Source organism: Argentina silus, assembly GCF_951799395.1.
Source record: "Argentina silus genome assembly, chromosome: 7".
Classification (NCBI taxonomy): Eukaryota; Metazoa; Chordata; class Actinopteri; order Argentiniformes; family Argentinidae; genus Argentina; species Argentina silus.
This window is the reverse complement of record NC_139661.1, coordinates 20,175,290-20,191,028: the sequence shown is the minus strand read 5'-3', so window position 1 is coordinate 20,191,028 and position 15,739 is coordinate 20,175,290. Positions and strand designations below refer to the sequence as shown.

Sequence of the window (15,739 nt, the reverse complement as noted above, 5' to 3'; positions counted from 1 at the left end):
TTAATGTTTAACAGTGTGTGTGTGCGTGTGTGTGTCTGCGTGTGTGTGTGTGTGTGTGAGCGTGAGAGATGATTCCCCTCAGTCAGCAGTCATAAAGTTATTATGTTTAATAGCTCCATGTGATGACAGATGGAAGGGAGAACAGCCAGCGGTAACTGCAGACTGGTGCTGTGCTGAGTAAACCTAAGACACGCACATTCACACAGACTTGTACACATACCCTCGGTACACACACACACACACACACATACACACATACACACACACACACAGACACACATTCAGACAGACACTTGTACACATACCTTCGGTGCACACACACATACATACGCACACACGCACACAGTCACACCATAATCACTCTCACTCACCATGTGGTTGTATATGTGGAAACACTTAGTAAGATAAACAGAAGTCTAAGGCTGATAGGACATCATCTACATAACCTGCAAAGGCCCGACTCAACGTCTACTCATCTCTGAAGAGGGCGGGTGCTTCCCCATCGTCTGTTCCCTATTCCTAACATTCCTAACCTCCTTCCTTGCTTCCTTGCTTCCTTCACATTGATGTAGAAGATCTACAGCTCATCCCTAGACATTCTCTCCCATTTACATTTGCATTTAGCAGACGCCTTTATCCAAAGCGACTTACTACAAATACATTTGTTTAAGTAAGTGAATCATCTATCCAACAGTCACCATAAGACAAAGTAATCAATGCTCACACCAGGGGCCATTGGCAGTCGTAATGCCAGAAGCCATTTTAATTTTTTTTTTTTTTAATGTTTTTATGTCTCCCAATTCTTCTTGAGAACAAAGCAAGTGAGGCTGTGAGAAATAGAGGAGAGGGACTATTGGGAAGCACCCACCCTCTTCAGAGATGAGTAGACGTTGAGTTGGGCCTTTGCAGGTTACACACTGTACGCCTTGTAGATGATGTCCTATCAGCCTTAGGCTTCTGTTACTCCATGTTTCCACATATTCAACCACATGGTGATACTGACTGTAGGTGTGTATCCAAAGCCACACATTGAACTTCAATTCTATCCCCCACAATTTTCTCACATTCTACAAGATAACAACAACGACACTTCTCACTAATTAAGGCTGCTGTGATTAAAAGGCCACTGCTCAGGTAATTAGGATGATCATTCACGTCGGTAATGAACGCTCACCAACACGCCCGAGTCACTTTGTCTAATAGTGATGCATTCGTGCTGCCATTACGTGTGAGTGAGGCACTGTTGAAAACATCTGCCGCGCGGGTACTTGCCCGGCGGTGTTTGTCAGTTGGCCTAAATTGATTAATTGAGCCACGACTGACATAAAATGCCTGTAATTCCCCCGGCCGTATATCAAAATGACACAGCATCACATGAGGATAATTTTCCCCAGTCATGATCTCAATTCGGCACTGACAGGGATACGAGAGGAACTCAACGGGCAGTACATGGGCCAAGGGGGTGGGGGGATTCTCTGTGAGGGGGGGAAGGGTTTGAGGTGCGGGCCCTCGATCCATCCTTCCATCCCTCCATCCCTCCAACCATCCATCCATCCCTCCCTCCCTTGCTTCCTCCATTCATGTATCAAGCCAGCAAGTCTGTCTTGGAAGCCTACAGAACCAGTCTTCTGTCTAATCTGGCCTCTGGAGAAACATCGCTGAAGATAAGGAGACAGACAGAGTGTTATCACCAGCTCACAAGTCCTACAGCTCACTCCTCCAGCTCACAGCTCACACTCTCGCAGGCTGAAGCTCTTCTGCTGTCGACTCGACAACCGGACTGGCTTCTTTCGATACAGTAATTGTTTGAAAACGGTCAATTAGTTTAGGAAATGGTCTCATTCGACAAGCATTCCTTTTTATTTCCCTGTGGTCTTTTAAAATGGCAGAGGAGCTGCCAATGTATTCAAAGTTGAAGTGAGGGGAGGACTGCGTTTAAACCCCTAATGTGGCAGATCTGTCGAGTCATGCTGATCCCTTCGCCTTTTATGCTGACACGGTGCATTTCACGTAGCCTGTAATAATGCCGCTTAAGACTTAAGGAGTCAGAAAGGAGGGATTGCATACTGTGTTCTTGTCAGAGTTAAGGATTTGCTTTCATGCTAGGCCTGAGAGTCCTGCTGACTGACTAGGTTCTAACGGGTTTGGGCAATTCTAAGCTTAGCTTGATGAAAGCAACATTGCATTGTAAAATATGACTTGCAATATGTGGTAAGAAAGTCTAATTAAAATGGCCTCCACTTGTTCAAACTTTAACATCTGGTATAATACCCTGAGGTTCTGCAACTTCATACCCATATTCAAATATGTGATTACATGGGGATGATTTATGCAGGCTGTAGTATTGCCATGATATAGCCAAAAGGCCTAGTCATTTTAATGTTTTTTTATTATTATATACAAAACATGTTTACCTCTATTTATCCAGGGAACATAAGGAGACCATGGTCTCTTTTACCTGTGTGCCGTGTCCAAAGTATAAACAAAATATACATACATGAAATACATCACATCTGGCCACTGACTTAAAATGGCTGTTGGGGACCATGACATGAATATAAGTCTGCATGGTGTAATTCAGTAATATATATGAAAGGCCATAATCCTGACCTAACCTGTCAAGAGCTTCAATATTTCGCAGAAGGAAACATGATCCTTATAAAACAATTTAAGTATTTGCTATGAAAATATGCCTCTAGAGCAGGCATGTAAAACAACCACAGCCTGTTAGGAAACTACTGTGGTTTACAAAAAATACACATTAAATAAAATGCTATACTATACTCATATAGTTTTTATAGCACAGTTACAGAGGAGGACAAAAACAAACAAACAGAAATAGCCCAACACACACCAGCTGAATATATATTCTGCATTGAGTATGGATCAAGATTGGAGCACGTAATTGTTAAGGGAATAGCCAGCATCATGGCCATCAAATTGGACCGTGTCCTTGAAACACCCAAAGTGCCCCTGGGTGGTGGAAAAGCCCCTATACGTCTTTTCTAAAAACATCAAGTTAATTTATACCTCATGTGAAGGTGAGTGATGACCCGCGAGACTGTTGTTTCTTGTGGCTCTGAAGCGGGTGAGAAATGTTTAACTGCTATGGAGAGAGGGACATTCAGCGGGACATCACACTTTAGCCTACTGTTTCTCCATATGGCAATGTTAACTGAACATCTGATGCCCAAAATGATACACCTAACAATATTCAAAATGGTGTTAACTGGTCTAAAACGATTCTTCTCAAGACAAGACTGTCGAGACACTCTCAGAGTCCAGGGAGGATGTTTAAACCATGACGCAGAACAGGAAATGTGAGTAAAATGCCTATAACAAACCGTGACAGTTTATAGAGCTGTGAGACAATCGGCTGTGATTTCCTTTCTTCCTCTTCACTTCAGACTTGAATGGCTGTATTGAAAGCTTTGCATTTGCAAATCATTTGCCGTTTTGAGCAGAAGCAGCCCTATCACCACAGTGATTAACAATTTAACTCCATGTGTAACGTCCCGCCCTGTTCCTTAGTTTAAGTTTGTCTTTGTTATTGTTAATGTTATTTCATTTGTTGTTTCCTGTTTATTTTTGTGTTACTCATCTTGTCTCTAGTTTCAGACATTTCACCACCTGCCCTTGCATGTTTCCCGCCTGTGTGATTGTCTACCCCGCCCTGATTGGCATCACCTGTTCCTCATCATCCTTCCCTGTGTATTTAGTCTGTGTCTTCCCCTGTCTCTGTGCTAGTTTGTCTTTGTACCTTTTGTCAAGCAGTCTAGTGATTTTTCCTATTGTTGAGTATTCCTGGGTATTTTGATCTCTGATAGTGTTTCTGACTTTGCTTTTTGCCTACCCCTTTTCAGATTATCTGCCTGACTTTTTGAACTGCCTACTTGTGTACCAAACCCTGCTTTGCCTACCCCCTTCCTGGATTATCTGCCTACCTGTGTACCGAACCTTTGTTGAGAGTAAAGACTATTCTATTGGGTTTAAGCTTTTGTCTCTGAGTCGTGCGTTTGAGTCCTCTGCCTAAGTACTCCAGTGATTACACCATGCAATCATTTACAATCCTCTTTGCATCACAAGTGATTTCATTTGTTTCAGCCATACATAACACATCACTGTCTGAATTTATCTCAACCCACAAGGTATGTTGCTGATGTCGGACCCACACCATATTTCCCAGGAGTGTCACAAAGCAATTTCATGTGTGTGGGAGGCCTCCCTTAAATACCAACACATGTTAGAAAAATGCACAAGGAAGACACACACACACACACACACACACACACAGACAGACACACACTTACTACAGTAGCACACAACGCCCCTCAGTTGTACCCCAGAGCATTGGGAGAACTCTACACCTCTCTACTCACGTCCCAATTACCCAGCCCCTCTCCAGAAACATAAAGTGCTCCCAATATCCCTGGCACCATCCCGTGTGGCGTCATTAAAGCCAAACAGTGTTAAATGTTTCATGTCTCACTCTCTTCCTTACACTGTGTATTTTCTCTGTTTTCTCTCTCTGCTGTCTCTTTTCCTTCCATACATGTGTCTCTCTCTCTCTCTCTCTCTCTCTCTCTCTCTCTCTCTCTTGTCTTTCTCCCCAATTGATCTCCTTCGATCGTTCTCTCTATACACATTCTCCCTCTTTTGTTCTATCTTTGACATACTTTCACCCCCCCCCCCCCTCCCCCCCCCCCTCCATCTCTCTCTCTCTCCTTCTCTCTCTTGTTCTATATCTCTCTCGCTCTGTGGCGGTCAGCAACACCTGATAGTGTTGATATAGAAGGTGAACCTGTTACGGCTGAGAACAGTGTCATACTTAAAACATGACAGGTGAGAACACATCAATCAATCAATCAATCAATCAATATCTATCTATCTATCTATTGGTAAGATAGAGGTGCAATGGGTATTTCATAAACTACAGAAACAAAGAGGTGTAGTAGGTCGATGGTGCATGCAATCCCCTGAATCACTATAGCTGCTATACTGGTAATTCACCCAAGACTAGACCCACCAGATGTTATGGACAGAGCTCATGGTTTAATCTGCTACTAAAATGAATCAGCACTGAGGCACAAGTCAACTGAAAAAAGTAATAATCTTTTTAGTCACACCAATGAAATAGAGGACATCCCAAAACAACAACAAAGCATAAAGTAAGTCACTTCTATTTTGGCTCCCTCATACAGATATCTGTTTTGATGGATGATGAGGGCTTGCTATACTGTGTACATTCAAACCCCAAGTTAATTCCAAGCATCGATGCATAAAAAAATCAACAACATAAATAACAACAAAACAATTTAGTCTCTGGATACATTTGTCTGCGCCTAATAACCGGGCTGACTTTATGTCTTACCTGGATCCAGGGCCATCTGTCATTCTCGGCAGCCGTCCAGGCATTGACCAGGCCCTTCTTGTTGAGCCGGGAGAAGTAGGGGTACCACTTCTGCAGGCCGAACAGAGCGCGGTGGGTGGAGGAGGCTGTGATCTGCTGGTTGGAGATGATCCCACCCTCCATGCCCAGTGGTCCAGAGCATTCTGAGATTACAGAGAGAGAGAGAGAGAGAGAGAGAGAGAGAGAGAGAGAGAGAGAGAGAGAGAGAGAGAGAGAGAGAGAGAGTATAAGGAAAAGGATAGGGGACGAAAAGACACAGAGGTTAGATCCATGTCTTACAAAAAGTGTTCAGTAACTAGAAAACGGTATGCATGTAGGGGCTGAGTACCGAAAGGACAGCATTCCTTCTTGAGGGAAATAATCTCATCATCCTCCAATGGCTCGTTATCTACCAGACTTTTCACTGTCCCTGCCTCTGAATTGCTGTCCTTGTTCATCTCAGTTTCAGAGATGTAATCCTTGGTCGTCTCTCCCTCCAACGTATCAGGCAGGGTCTCGCACATTGAGACCGTGTCCTTGTACTCGCTAACTGACATTGTGTCTTTGCTGAAAACCCTGTCCTTGATGTCATCCAGGGACAGGTCCCCCTGACTCAAGTTCATCATCAAACTCTTCTCGTTGCTCTGGTTCATCGCGAGGACATCAGCAATGTTTCTGCTATGCCAAAGTCCCCCCTTGTCATAGCTCTCGATAAGAGGCCCCTTTCGGTCATCTTTCAACGCGTTCACGTCCAAAGGGGTCATGGGTCTCTTCTCCAGGTCCTCGACCAAGAAGAGAGCCCTAAGGCTCGCCCCTATGGAGCTCCGACTATCCTGTCTAGACAACATCATCACTAATGTGAAACACTTCACTGCAGGTTTAAATACCCTTGAGGACAAAGCTCTAAACCGAAGAGGCATGACACCAATATGGGCCTAATGAAATTACACAGAGTGTTAGAATCATTTTCAGACCAATCTGTTTTTTTTTTTCTCTTCTCTCTTCTTCTCAGAACTGCTTAGCAGCATCTTCACAAAAGCAGCATTCTAACATTCACATCTGTGGAGGCTGACACTTTGCCAAAGCCTTCAAATAGAAAAGGCTTCTTGTGCTGAACTTGAAGTGCTTCTCTTTGTTGTGCTCCAGTGACAACAGTCACCTCTTCGGTAGTGTCAATTTCTTAAGCAAAGTCAGGGTCTCATCCCCGAACGTCTTAGAGAGACTCATTAACATACATGTGAATATGAACACAAATGCAAAACATAGCTACGTAGATCTCTGTACCTAGACTCATCACATGCACATCATACTGGGTGTCTGTGCACCTGGGAATGCACAGATCTGGTCACATTTCCAACACAATTCAGAAATGAAAACATAAACAACAATTGTTGCCTTTCTAACAAGAATGCACCTCAATGCTCTTTTGTAATTGCTTGTTTGTGTGCAAACACTCATCATTTTGTTATGTATCTACAATTAGTGCAATATGTGATATGCATTAGAATTTAGTGATGAAATTATGCAGTCATAATAATGGCATTGATGTCATCATGGATGATGCAGGTATGCTTTTCCTCATCAATTGAACACAAGCATATACTAATGGACACATAACTGCTCTCATTGGCTGTACATTAAAAATAGAACAAAAGAGATTGCTGATCCACTAACTGCTCAAATTGAAATACAATTATGTAATGTAACAAAATTAAGGTGATGTGTGTTTGCATCTAAACCATCCATTCCTGTGCATTTCAGGTGAAGAGGGCCCATGTGGGGGGATTTGAAGGGGTTTCAAGGAGGGAAACGCATCACAGCCTAGCACAGATTCCTCTGCTAACTATTCATCCCCCTGCTGTTAGTGCATCCCAAACTACTTTAGGCTTTAATGCAGTTAGAGTGTTTTGCTCAGCAGTGCATTAACGGGTTGCTATGACACTGCCTCGCAAAATGTCTTTTTAGGCCTTTGTCAACAACGTCCTTGAGCGGCCTGCAGCTGCCAGACTGGTCAATATTAGTGGAAATGCTTCCATACTGTGCAAAAGCTCGGCTGAACAGCTAGCACTATTGTAGGTAAGGCACTCTCCCTACAGGAGAGGAATGTAAAAAGCATGTAATTACACTAAACCTACGGTGTCTTGTGTTGTTAGAATAGCCTTAGTCTGTAATGAGTGCTTTCAATCAAGCACACACTTCACATAATTGCATACAATTGGGGGTAAGTATTTTTCATACTGACATAGCACTCCTGATTAAGCAGGCACTGCAACACATGGGTCAGCATGTGGGTAGGCATACTTACCCACATGTAGGAAAAAGTATGTCTCCTGTATACATCCACACAAAGCACACTAAGATTTGAGAGAGTCTACAGCTAAACTTGTGCCTTCACAAGTTAGTCAGCTGAGAAACCAGGGTTTGACTACTGCTGGAGTAGGTATTTGAGTTGAAGTTACAGAAAATACGTTTTTCAGTTGAAGTGAACAATATACAGTATAGTTGTAATATCCCACTTGCACTCATACTGTATACAATTCAAATACCCATATGCAGCCTATCTGCATAAAATAAGTAACACATATTAAGCAACTCAAATATTGTAAGGTGACATGAACTTCATGTTTTTATTGATTTCTATCATAACCTTGTTTAATCCCTCCACCATACAATGCCTAGCTATATAAAAATGCCTACTTTTTTCACAAGGTTTTTCCCATCTCTGATTTATTTTTGTTTTGCTGGGAATTCCTCGGTACTGCAGTAGTCTTCTCAGAATCTCTAATGCAGTTAGGAGATATGTTGAAACTGAGCTGTATCTCTAAAGCAGTGCAATGTGAGATTTTATTGTGTAATAGGGTAGTGCATGTCAACAGCACACTCAGTCTGCGTTAGTCACCATCGACATCGCCTGGTGACTAGTGTGTGAGGAATCACATAGCAGACACATGCCAAGGGCCTCATTAGACAGGGTCTAAGACAAACAGGACCGGTTGGAGTGACACGTGTTATTCTGATGTATGAAAAACAACAGTTTACCTTGAAGATAACACAGTCAGGACAAATAACAAAAAAGGAAAACAGGCCAATGACCAGACCGCCACTGCTCTCCTGAGGATAGTTTCTGAGGAACGAGAGCTGAATTGGTCATAGTGTGTGCACTATAGTTGCAATGTTGACAATGTTTTTTTTTTTGGGAGACTCCTCAATGACAGCGCGACTATCTGCTACATAATTCAGCCTAGGGCACTGCGTCCCCCTTGTCAATACAATGTGGCAGGAAACATCAGCCCTAAGGTCACCATTTAAGCAAAATACTCCAAACACACTGTGGACCTAGGAAGCCAGCCCCTTCCAAGACTTTTCCATCACAGTTCAGAATTCCACTGTGCCCCCATCCCAGACAGCCAAAAATCTCCTGAAATTATCCCATGTAACCCCCCCTCCTCTGCACCCTTCACTGGCTCCCCGTAGCAGCTCACATCAGATTCAAGACCCTGGTGCTCACCTACACGGCGTTAAAGGGAACAGCTACTCCCTATCTGCAAGCAGTGATGAGACCCCGAACCCCAGCATGATCGCTCCGTTCTGCCACCTCTGCTGGGCTCTTGGCACCACCATCTCTATGAGAGTGTAGTCAGTTGTGACTCTTCTCTGTTTTGGTACCCCAATGGTGGTATGCGCTTCATTACCTATTGCCTGCAATAGACTAAAGACCCATCTCTTTAGATTACATTTGAGCTTCTCCCCCTCAGACCTCACCACCCCCTAACACACAATTGTACATTACCTGAACATTTACATGAATTCTTTCTTTCTTTAGCATCGTGACCGCTGGTAGCACTTATTCTTATCAAAGGTTATACTTACGATGACTGTGACGTATAGATGATTCACTTACTTTAGACAAATTAAATTACCACTTAAGTCACTTTGGATGCTAAATTACTAAAATGTAATTCTCTCTTCGCTCATCTTTGGTTGACTCAGGGACCTGAGAGTGGACTGTAAGAACTACCACAGGGTCATCAATTCGAAAGAGCTGGTTTTAGCATTCAGGAAGATGTCATGGTGACAATGTTTTTGCTCTTTCAAATCCACCTTAGCCACGATCTGCTCTTTAGCCTGCCTTGCTACCATTGCTCTATTTCCATGGAAGGGGGGGGGGGGGGGGGGGGGGGGGGGGGGGGTTGTCTATTTGCACGTTGACAATCTCTGTCCAATCCTTCTGATTTGAGGCTATGCATACTAATGTTTACCAAAGGCAAGCTTATGCTAGTACATGGCAGAAACCATTTCCATCTTGTTATGCCATTGCAGGGAATATAATACAAGTCTGTTTCTTTCATCCTTTCATCATTCAATCAAAAGACTGTTTGGGGGGAGAATTCAAAGAAACACACATCACAGGATAAACTTATGACACCTGTATTCATAACCAGTTTTACAGGGATTTTATTTTTCCCTGAACTGTGGTCGTGACTGAGTTCAATAATGCCAAAACAATATGCCTTATGACTTTTCTTTTTTTCTTGCCCTGTCACTCTCTTTATTCTGTTATTTAATCCTCACTACAAAGCTGTCTTTGGAGACATCTTTCTGATGCATATTTATTTCATCATTTTATATTTATAAAATATACCATATACTGTATATAAAACATATATACAGTGCCTTCGGAAAGTATTCCGCCCCCTTCACTTTTTCCAAATTTTGTTGTGTTATAGACTCAATTTAAATTAAAATAATTTGTCATCAATCCGCACACAATAGCCCAGAATGACAAGTGAAAACATGTTTTTAGAAATTTCAGTAAATGTATTAAATTTGAAATACAGAAATACCTCATGTACATAAGTATTCAGACCCTTTGCTATGAGACTCCATTTTAATGCCAGATATCAGAGCCAGTGTCACAGATGCGACAGTTGAGCAAATTGTGAAATTATGAAATTTAGTCTAATGTATCTAATGTTTCATGCAAATAGAGCACTTTGTCATATCCAACATAGTATTGCAAGGTTGTATTAGATATACAGTCAGTTACCATGAAGCTATTCTGTGGTAAATCAGAAATCAATGTAACCATTTATCAATGTCACATTATTCAGTTATTTGATATTTTCAAAACGCAGGGTCAAATTGATGTGATATACAATGCTTTCATCTTCCTGATTAAAAATAGTTTGGAACTGCACATGTACATACATCATAAACAGTTTGTTTATAAATGCTCTCTCTATCACACTCTCTCTTGAACACGCACATCCACAATAAATCAAACACAGTAATTCGTTAGGAGGGTTATGGAGCAACACTATTGTGTGGGAGGCAGCAAAATGGCATCGCAGTGATGCTGCCTTTTGCCCAGCTAAATATGGTAGCAACACTTCAGCAACACTCTAATAACATTACGGCCATGCTCACCTGGTGGAAATGACCGGCCGAGCAACCCTGTAGGATTGTACCTGTGGGCTGCTACTGCCTCTTGGCTAGCTCTCTTTAAAAGAAAGATATACTGCATATCTCAGTGCAATAGAAACACTTTGGTAACGCGTTGGCAACACTATAGTGGCACTGTGGCCACACAGTAGTCACCTCGGGGAGATGACAGGCCACCTTTAATGAGCTGTCTGCCAGACGTCCGTCAGAGCAGCTGGGGCTGCTCGCCCCCGGGCCTCGCCTTGCTGCCCCTGCGCATACATCAGCCGTAGCATGCGCCGTCCGACAGCACACATCACTAATGCCACTGCTGTCGCCATGTGACAGCTGAATCCGTCTCCCACAAGGCCCCACCTAAAGCCTGAACTAATTAGAGCCCTGCTGAAATTAACAGTGCCATATCAATATTAATGAGAAGAAGTCAGGAGAGGAGAGAATCAGAAATACACGCACAAATGTGTTTGTGTGGACTGTATACATGGGTGGACAAAAAGGTGTGTGTGTGTGTGTGCGTGCGTGCGTGCGTGCGTGCGTGCGTGCGTGCGTGTGTTTGTGTATATGCTACTAGACCATCACAAGCGTGATTGAGTCCCACCTCTCCCCAATCCTCACGATAGACCTCTAACTCACTAACACTCAGTTTGCTTGACGTGATCCACCACGTGATCCACCACAACTGAATGACCCGAGCCTTCCTAAAAAAAAGGGTTAAAGACACCTGCAGTTGCTTGGTGATAGATATTAGCCTGAGGCCACACAAAAGCAATAATGGCAGGGCACTGTTAACGAGAAAATACTAAATTCCCCTGGAATGGCCTAATGAACGAACAAGGCCTTTAAGTTAACAGGCTTTGAAAATAAAGCCTGTGAGACTGTGAGCAGATCACTCATTGTGTACAGCCATGGGGGTTCAGGAAAATAATATGGAGCAATACTGTTGTTTTTCTCTCCCCCACACCTACATTTCACACTGCTCTCAGAATATCTCATCATTCAAAGGGTACGTACAGTATTTCTCTAGCCCCATCTGTGCAGTCCCCATCTGCTTTCATACAAATCAAAGAGAGGTTTGCAATCCATGAAACGTCCTTGGTCGTTTAACATCCTTGGAAATGTTAAAAAATGTTAAATGTCTAAATTCTCCCCAAAAACTTTTGGAAATAGGTATTCATCAGCTGCTACGGTGTTGCTAACCTCACGGTGTTGCTAACCTCAGACTAATTGCCTTTTGGGAGGAATAACTATTATTGGTTTTCAACTGACTGGTATTGACATCGGTTTACAATAATGACAACACCTTCACTTTTGCCCCTCAATCCCACCGTCCCACCGTATGGGTTGTTCCATTTCAATGAGCAATATGTTTTTCAACTACATGATTCATACTTTTCAAGGGTCCTTCAAGGATAAAATGTGCCATTATTTTTATAAGAAAGTTCACACAATATGCTATAAAGCCTTACGCTTGCTCTGGTTTTGATACTACCTGACTAACTATGTAGAGGGTATTCTATGTTATGCTTACAATTACCTATTCTCTCAATTTTAATGGGGCCGCTATGCAGCATAAAATTGCTTTACAACACAATACAATTTTTACTGCCTCAGAATATCAAGGAAATTGTTCACACATAGACCATTTGATAAAAATAGGGGGGAAAGAAATACTTCACACTTATGGCCTTCACAACAAGTTTGTCTGGGGCATTTCTAGACTGAACTGTAAGCAGCCTGTAAAGGACAAACCTTTTGGAACTTTCATTTGTCTCATTTGGAAAACAACTCTGCTATCTGGCAATTGAAGAGTTGAAGACTTCAATTAATCCTTCAAACAACTTAATTCAGAGCAGCAGAAGCAGAGGACAGAAGCCTGGTTGGAAGGTCTTCAAGGCCCCACCAACCTAGCTCAAAAAGTCATCTTTTGTCAGCTTTTGAATCAGTATACAAATCAGGCATTTAAAGAATATAAGAGCAGAGATGACACAGTGTGTCGAAAGGAGCAAATTAAATTCAAGTCAACATTGAATTCTACTGTGCTCCCTGAATTGCCATTTTGCTGCTTTTCAAAAGGGTAGACTATTCTCTTTCGACTCCTAACTGGTATTACATAACTTTGGCCCGATATTTGATAGGATAGGGCTGATATGCCAGAGCAAATTAAATAGTGTTTTCTCTCAGGGGATCCTAATTTTCCAAAAAGGAAAATATACCGGATATTTGGTAATGAAAGACTGCACTTTTTTGACTTACCACAAGATAAGAGGAAACAGAATGTGTCTTCTTCCTGGAAAGTACTAACTATGCTTTGACCTAGAATTTGTGGAATGTGTTTCGACATGTACAATAACAACAGAGTAAGCCAAATACACTGTAGCCTTTTACATTAGCTTTGGTTATTATGTTATAGCATTTTAAAGAGCTATTGAAGTCCATACTCTCCTCTTGCGAAACAATATTTTGGACCCCTATCCTCACGAGACATGATGACAAATGGCTAGTAACATATTTCCACATTGATCATGCTACAACATTCTGTAGGACACGTTGTGGACCTGTACAGTTTGCCACTGTGCTTGTTCTATTATACCAGCCTCATTTAAACATATATCCAAAACAATTATAACTCGGAAATATTAAATATCTGATTTCTCTGGCCGTCTGTTTACTCACGTTCTCTGAATCGCAAAGGTTTAGAAACCACTGTGAGCATGCCAGGGCTTTTACTGTCCCTCTTTATTACTGTACACTTCAGTAACAGTAGTAATAATAGTAGCCATGCCAAAATCTGGGGGGAAGACTGAGGGAAAGTTGTATTACTTTATCTAATTTAATATATTCTTATCTAAAAGAACAAACGAAACGAAAACCAATATCCTCTTTGATTTATTACTACATGAGCGTTTTTTTTTCTCCCTTTTTTCCTTTTCAGCTATTGTGTTAGAGGACCAGATGATACTGAATAATTTCTCCATTGAATGTAAATCAAGCTGGTCTATTAGGGGATCACAGTGTGAAATGGTATCTCAGTTACAGTAACTATTTGGCAATTTGGTGATTGGTGTTTGGGTAATCCAGAAAGTTCTTCAGCAAGTCATCCATACTCCAAAGGATTGCAGCTGTCTTTGAATAGATCTAACATTATATTTTTCAGTATGTTTCCCTTGTACAAAATCAGTAACATGATGGGTTGTAGAATATTCAGTTCAGCTCCCACAGGGCAACATCAAAGTAGCACATTGCTGTTGTAGCTGTACATGAGAGTGTGTAAGCAAGTGAATCTGAAATGTGTGTCATTGTATGTGTGTGTGTATGTGTGTGTGTGTGTGTGTGTGTGTGTGTGTGTGTGCGTGTGTGAGAGTGACATGCAATGAGTGCCTCATTGACTGTCTGCAGTAAAGGAGGAGCCTTTGTCAATGTCAGAGAATGCTCACAACAATATCTCCACAGATAAGGGAACCATGAGCTTTAAGATACAGAAACATGGACAGAACATAAAGAGAGAAAGACGAGATGGGGAGATTCAATTCCCAGAAGCCCTCACAAAACAGACGAGTTCCCCTCGTTCCCAGCACCGAGGTAGTTAGCCACCTGCGTCATCAGGTGTACTCCGGAGATCTGCCATGCCAGGGAAGGGTAATCATAAAAGAGAACAGATAAGAAGTGAGATAAAATAATAAGAAAAAAAGAAAACACAGCACTTACTATATTGGCAGTTCCTCCCCATGTACTCCCCAGGGCATTCGCAGGAGTAGTTGGCAACCAGATCAGTGCAGATGCCCCCGTTCTTGCAAGGGCTTCTTTCGCATTCGTTAACATCTGCAAGAGGCAAGGAAACAGAAGAAGAGGCACATTCATTTCTTTGAAGCAGACATGTTGGCAATTAGCGTGACCTCAACCTCATTAGCATGCATTGGTGGGGAGTATTTATTGAATTTGCTCCGTTTGTTACTTGACGCAGCCTCCCCCAAGATGTTTTCACAGAGACAGAGGGGCTGGGTTCTTGAAACTAATAAATCAAATGGTTCCTTGGGATCAACAATTATAATGCTGCTCACCGTTTAAAGTTTGGGATTTTCAAGAAAACTACTACTTTGTGTGTTCAGTACATAGAGCAATGGGACCATACACAACATTAATGGTAAGATGTAGAACTGGGTTGAATAGTATTATTTTCAAATACTTTCCCACTTCCATATATACTGAAGGATGTATGCACTCACTGCAATGTAAGACAATGTAGGATAAAAGTGTCAGCTAAATGGCATACATACTATATTATATTACTTTGAGTGTTAGCTTGAGCTTGCCTGTGTCACAGTTCCATCTGGACACTAGGGGGCAGCAGAGACCGCTTCATGGACTGATTGGCACACAGGTAAATCTTATTGTTTAATTAGGACCTTTCTATTTAAGTTGTGTGTTTTCTGTAACCCAGTGTCATAGCAATTGTCAGAGGGTTTAGCCTCGTCTTAGTAGATTCTCTAGTGTCCTGGTTTCTAAGGTTACAATCTAGTTCTTTCCTATCTCCCTTGTGGATTATTTAAGTAAAGTGGCCTTTGCCTTTCAACTGCATTTCCTCGTCTGAACAAAATCACAGTCAAGAACTGCTACCCCCTGCCTCTGATGTCCTCTGCCTTAGAGTTAATTCAGGGGCCCAGTTCTGTACCAAGCTGGACCTTGGCAATGCCTCCAACCTGGTCAGGATCCGGGAGGGGGATGAGTGGAAAACGGCCTTTAACACTCCTAATGGACACTACAAATATTTGGACATGCCATTCGGGTTGTCGAACTCGCCCACAGTATTTCAGGTGTTGGTTAACAACACACTGAAAGACATGTTGAATCGCCTTTACGTCCTCATCTTCTCCAAGACCCTCCTGCACGTCCGCCAGGTTCTTAGGCGTGTCC

General features: G+C 42.3%; 1 protein-coding gene across 1 annotated transcript in view; it reads right to left on the bottom strand.

The window, feature by feature from the left end:
• Nucleotides 1-15,739, bottom strand: part of edil3a (EGF-like repeats and discoidin I-like domains 3a) — a gene marked incomplete at both ends in the record, with an annotated part of 102,734 nt that overhangs the window by 27,890 nt on the left and 59,105 nt on the right. Inside the window, 2 exons of the mRNA XM_083672891.1 lie at nt 5,372-5,553; nt 14,534-14,647. Of these exons, the coding sequence (XP_083529017.1) occupies nt 5,372-5,553; nt 14,534-14,647 (296 nt within the window). The remainder of the gene's footprint in view (nt 1-5,371; nt 5,554-14,533; nt 14,648-15,739) is intronic.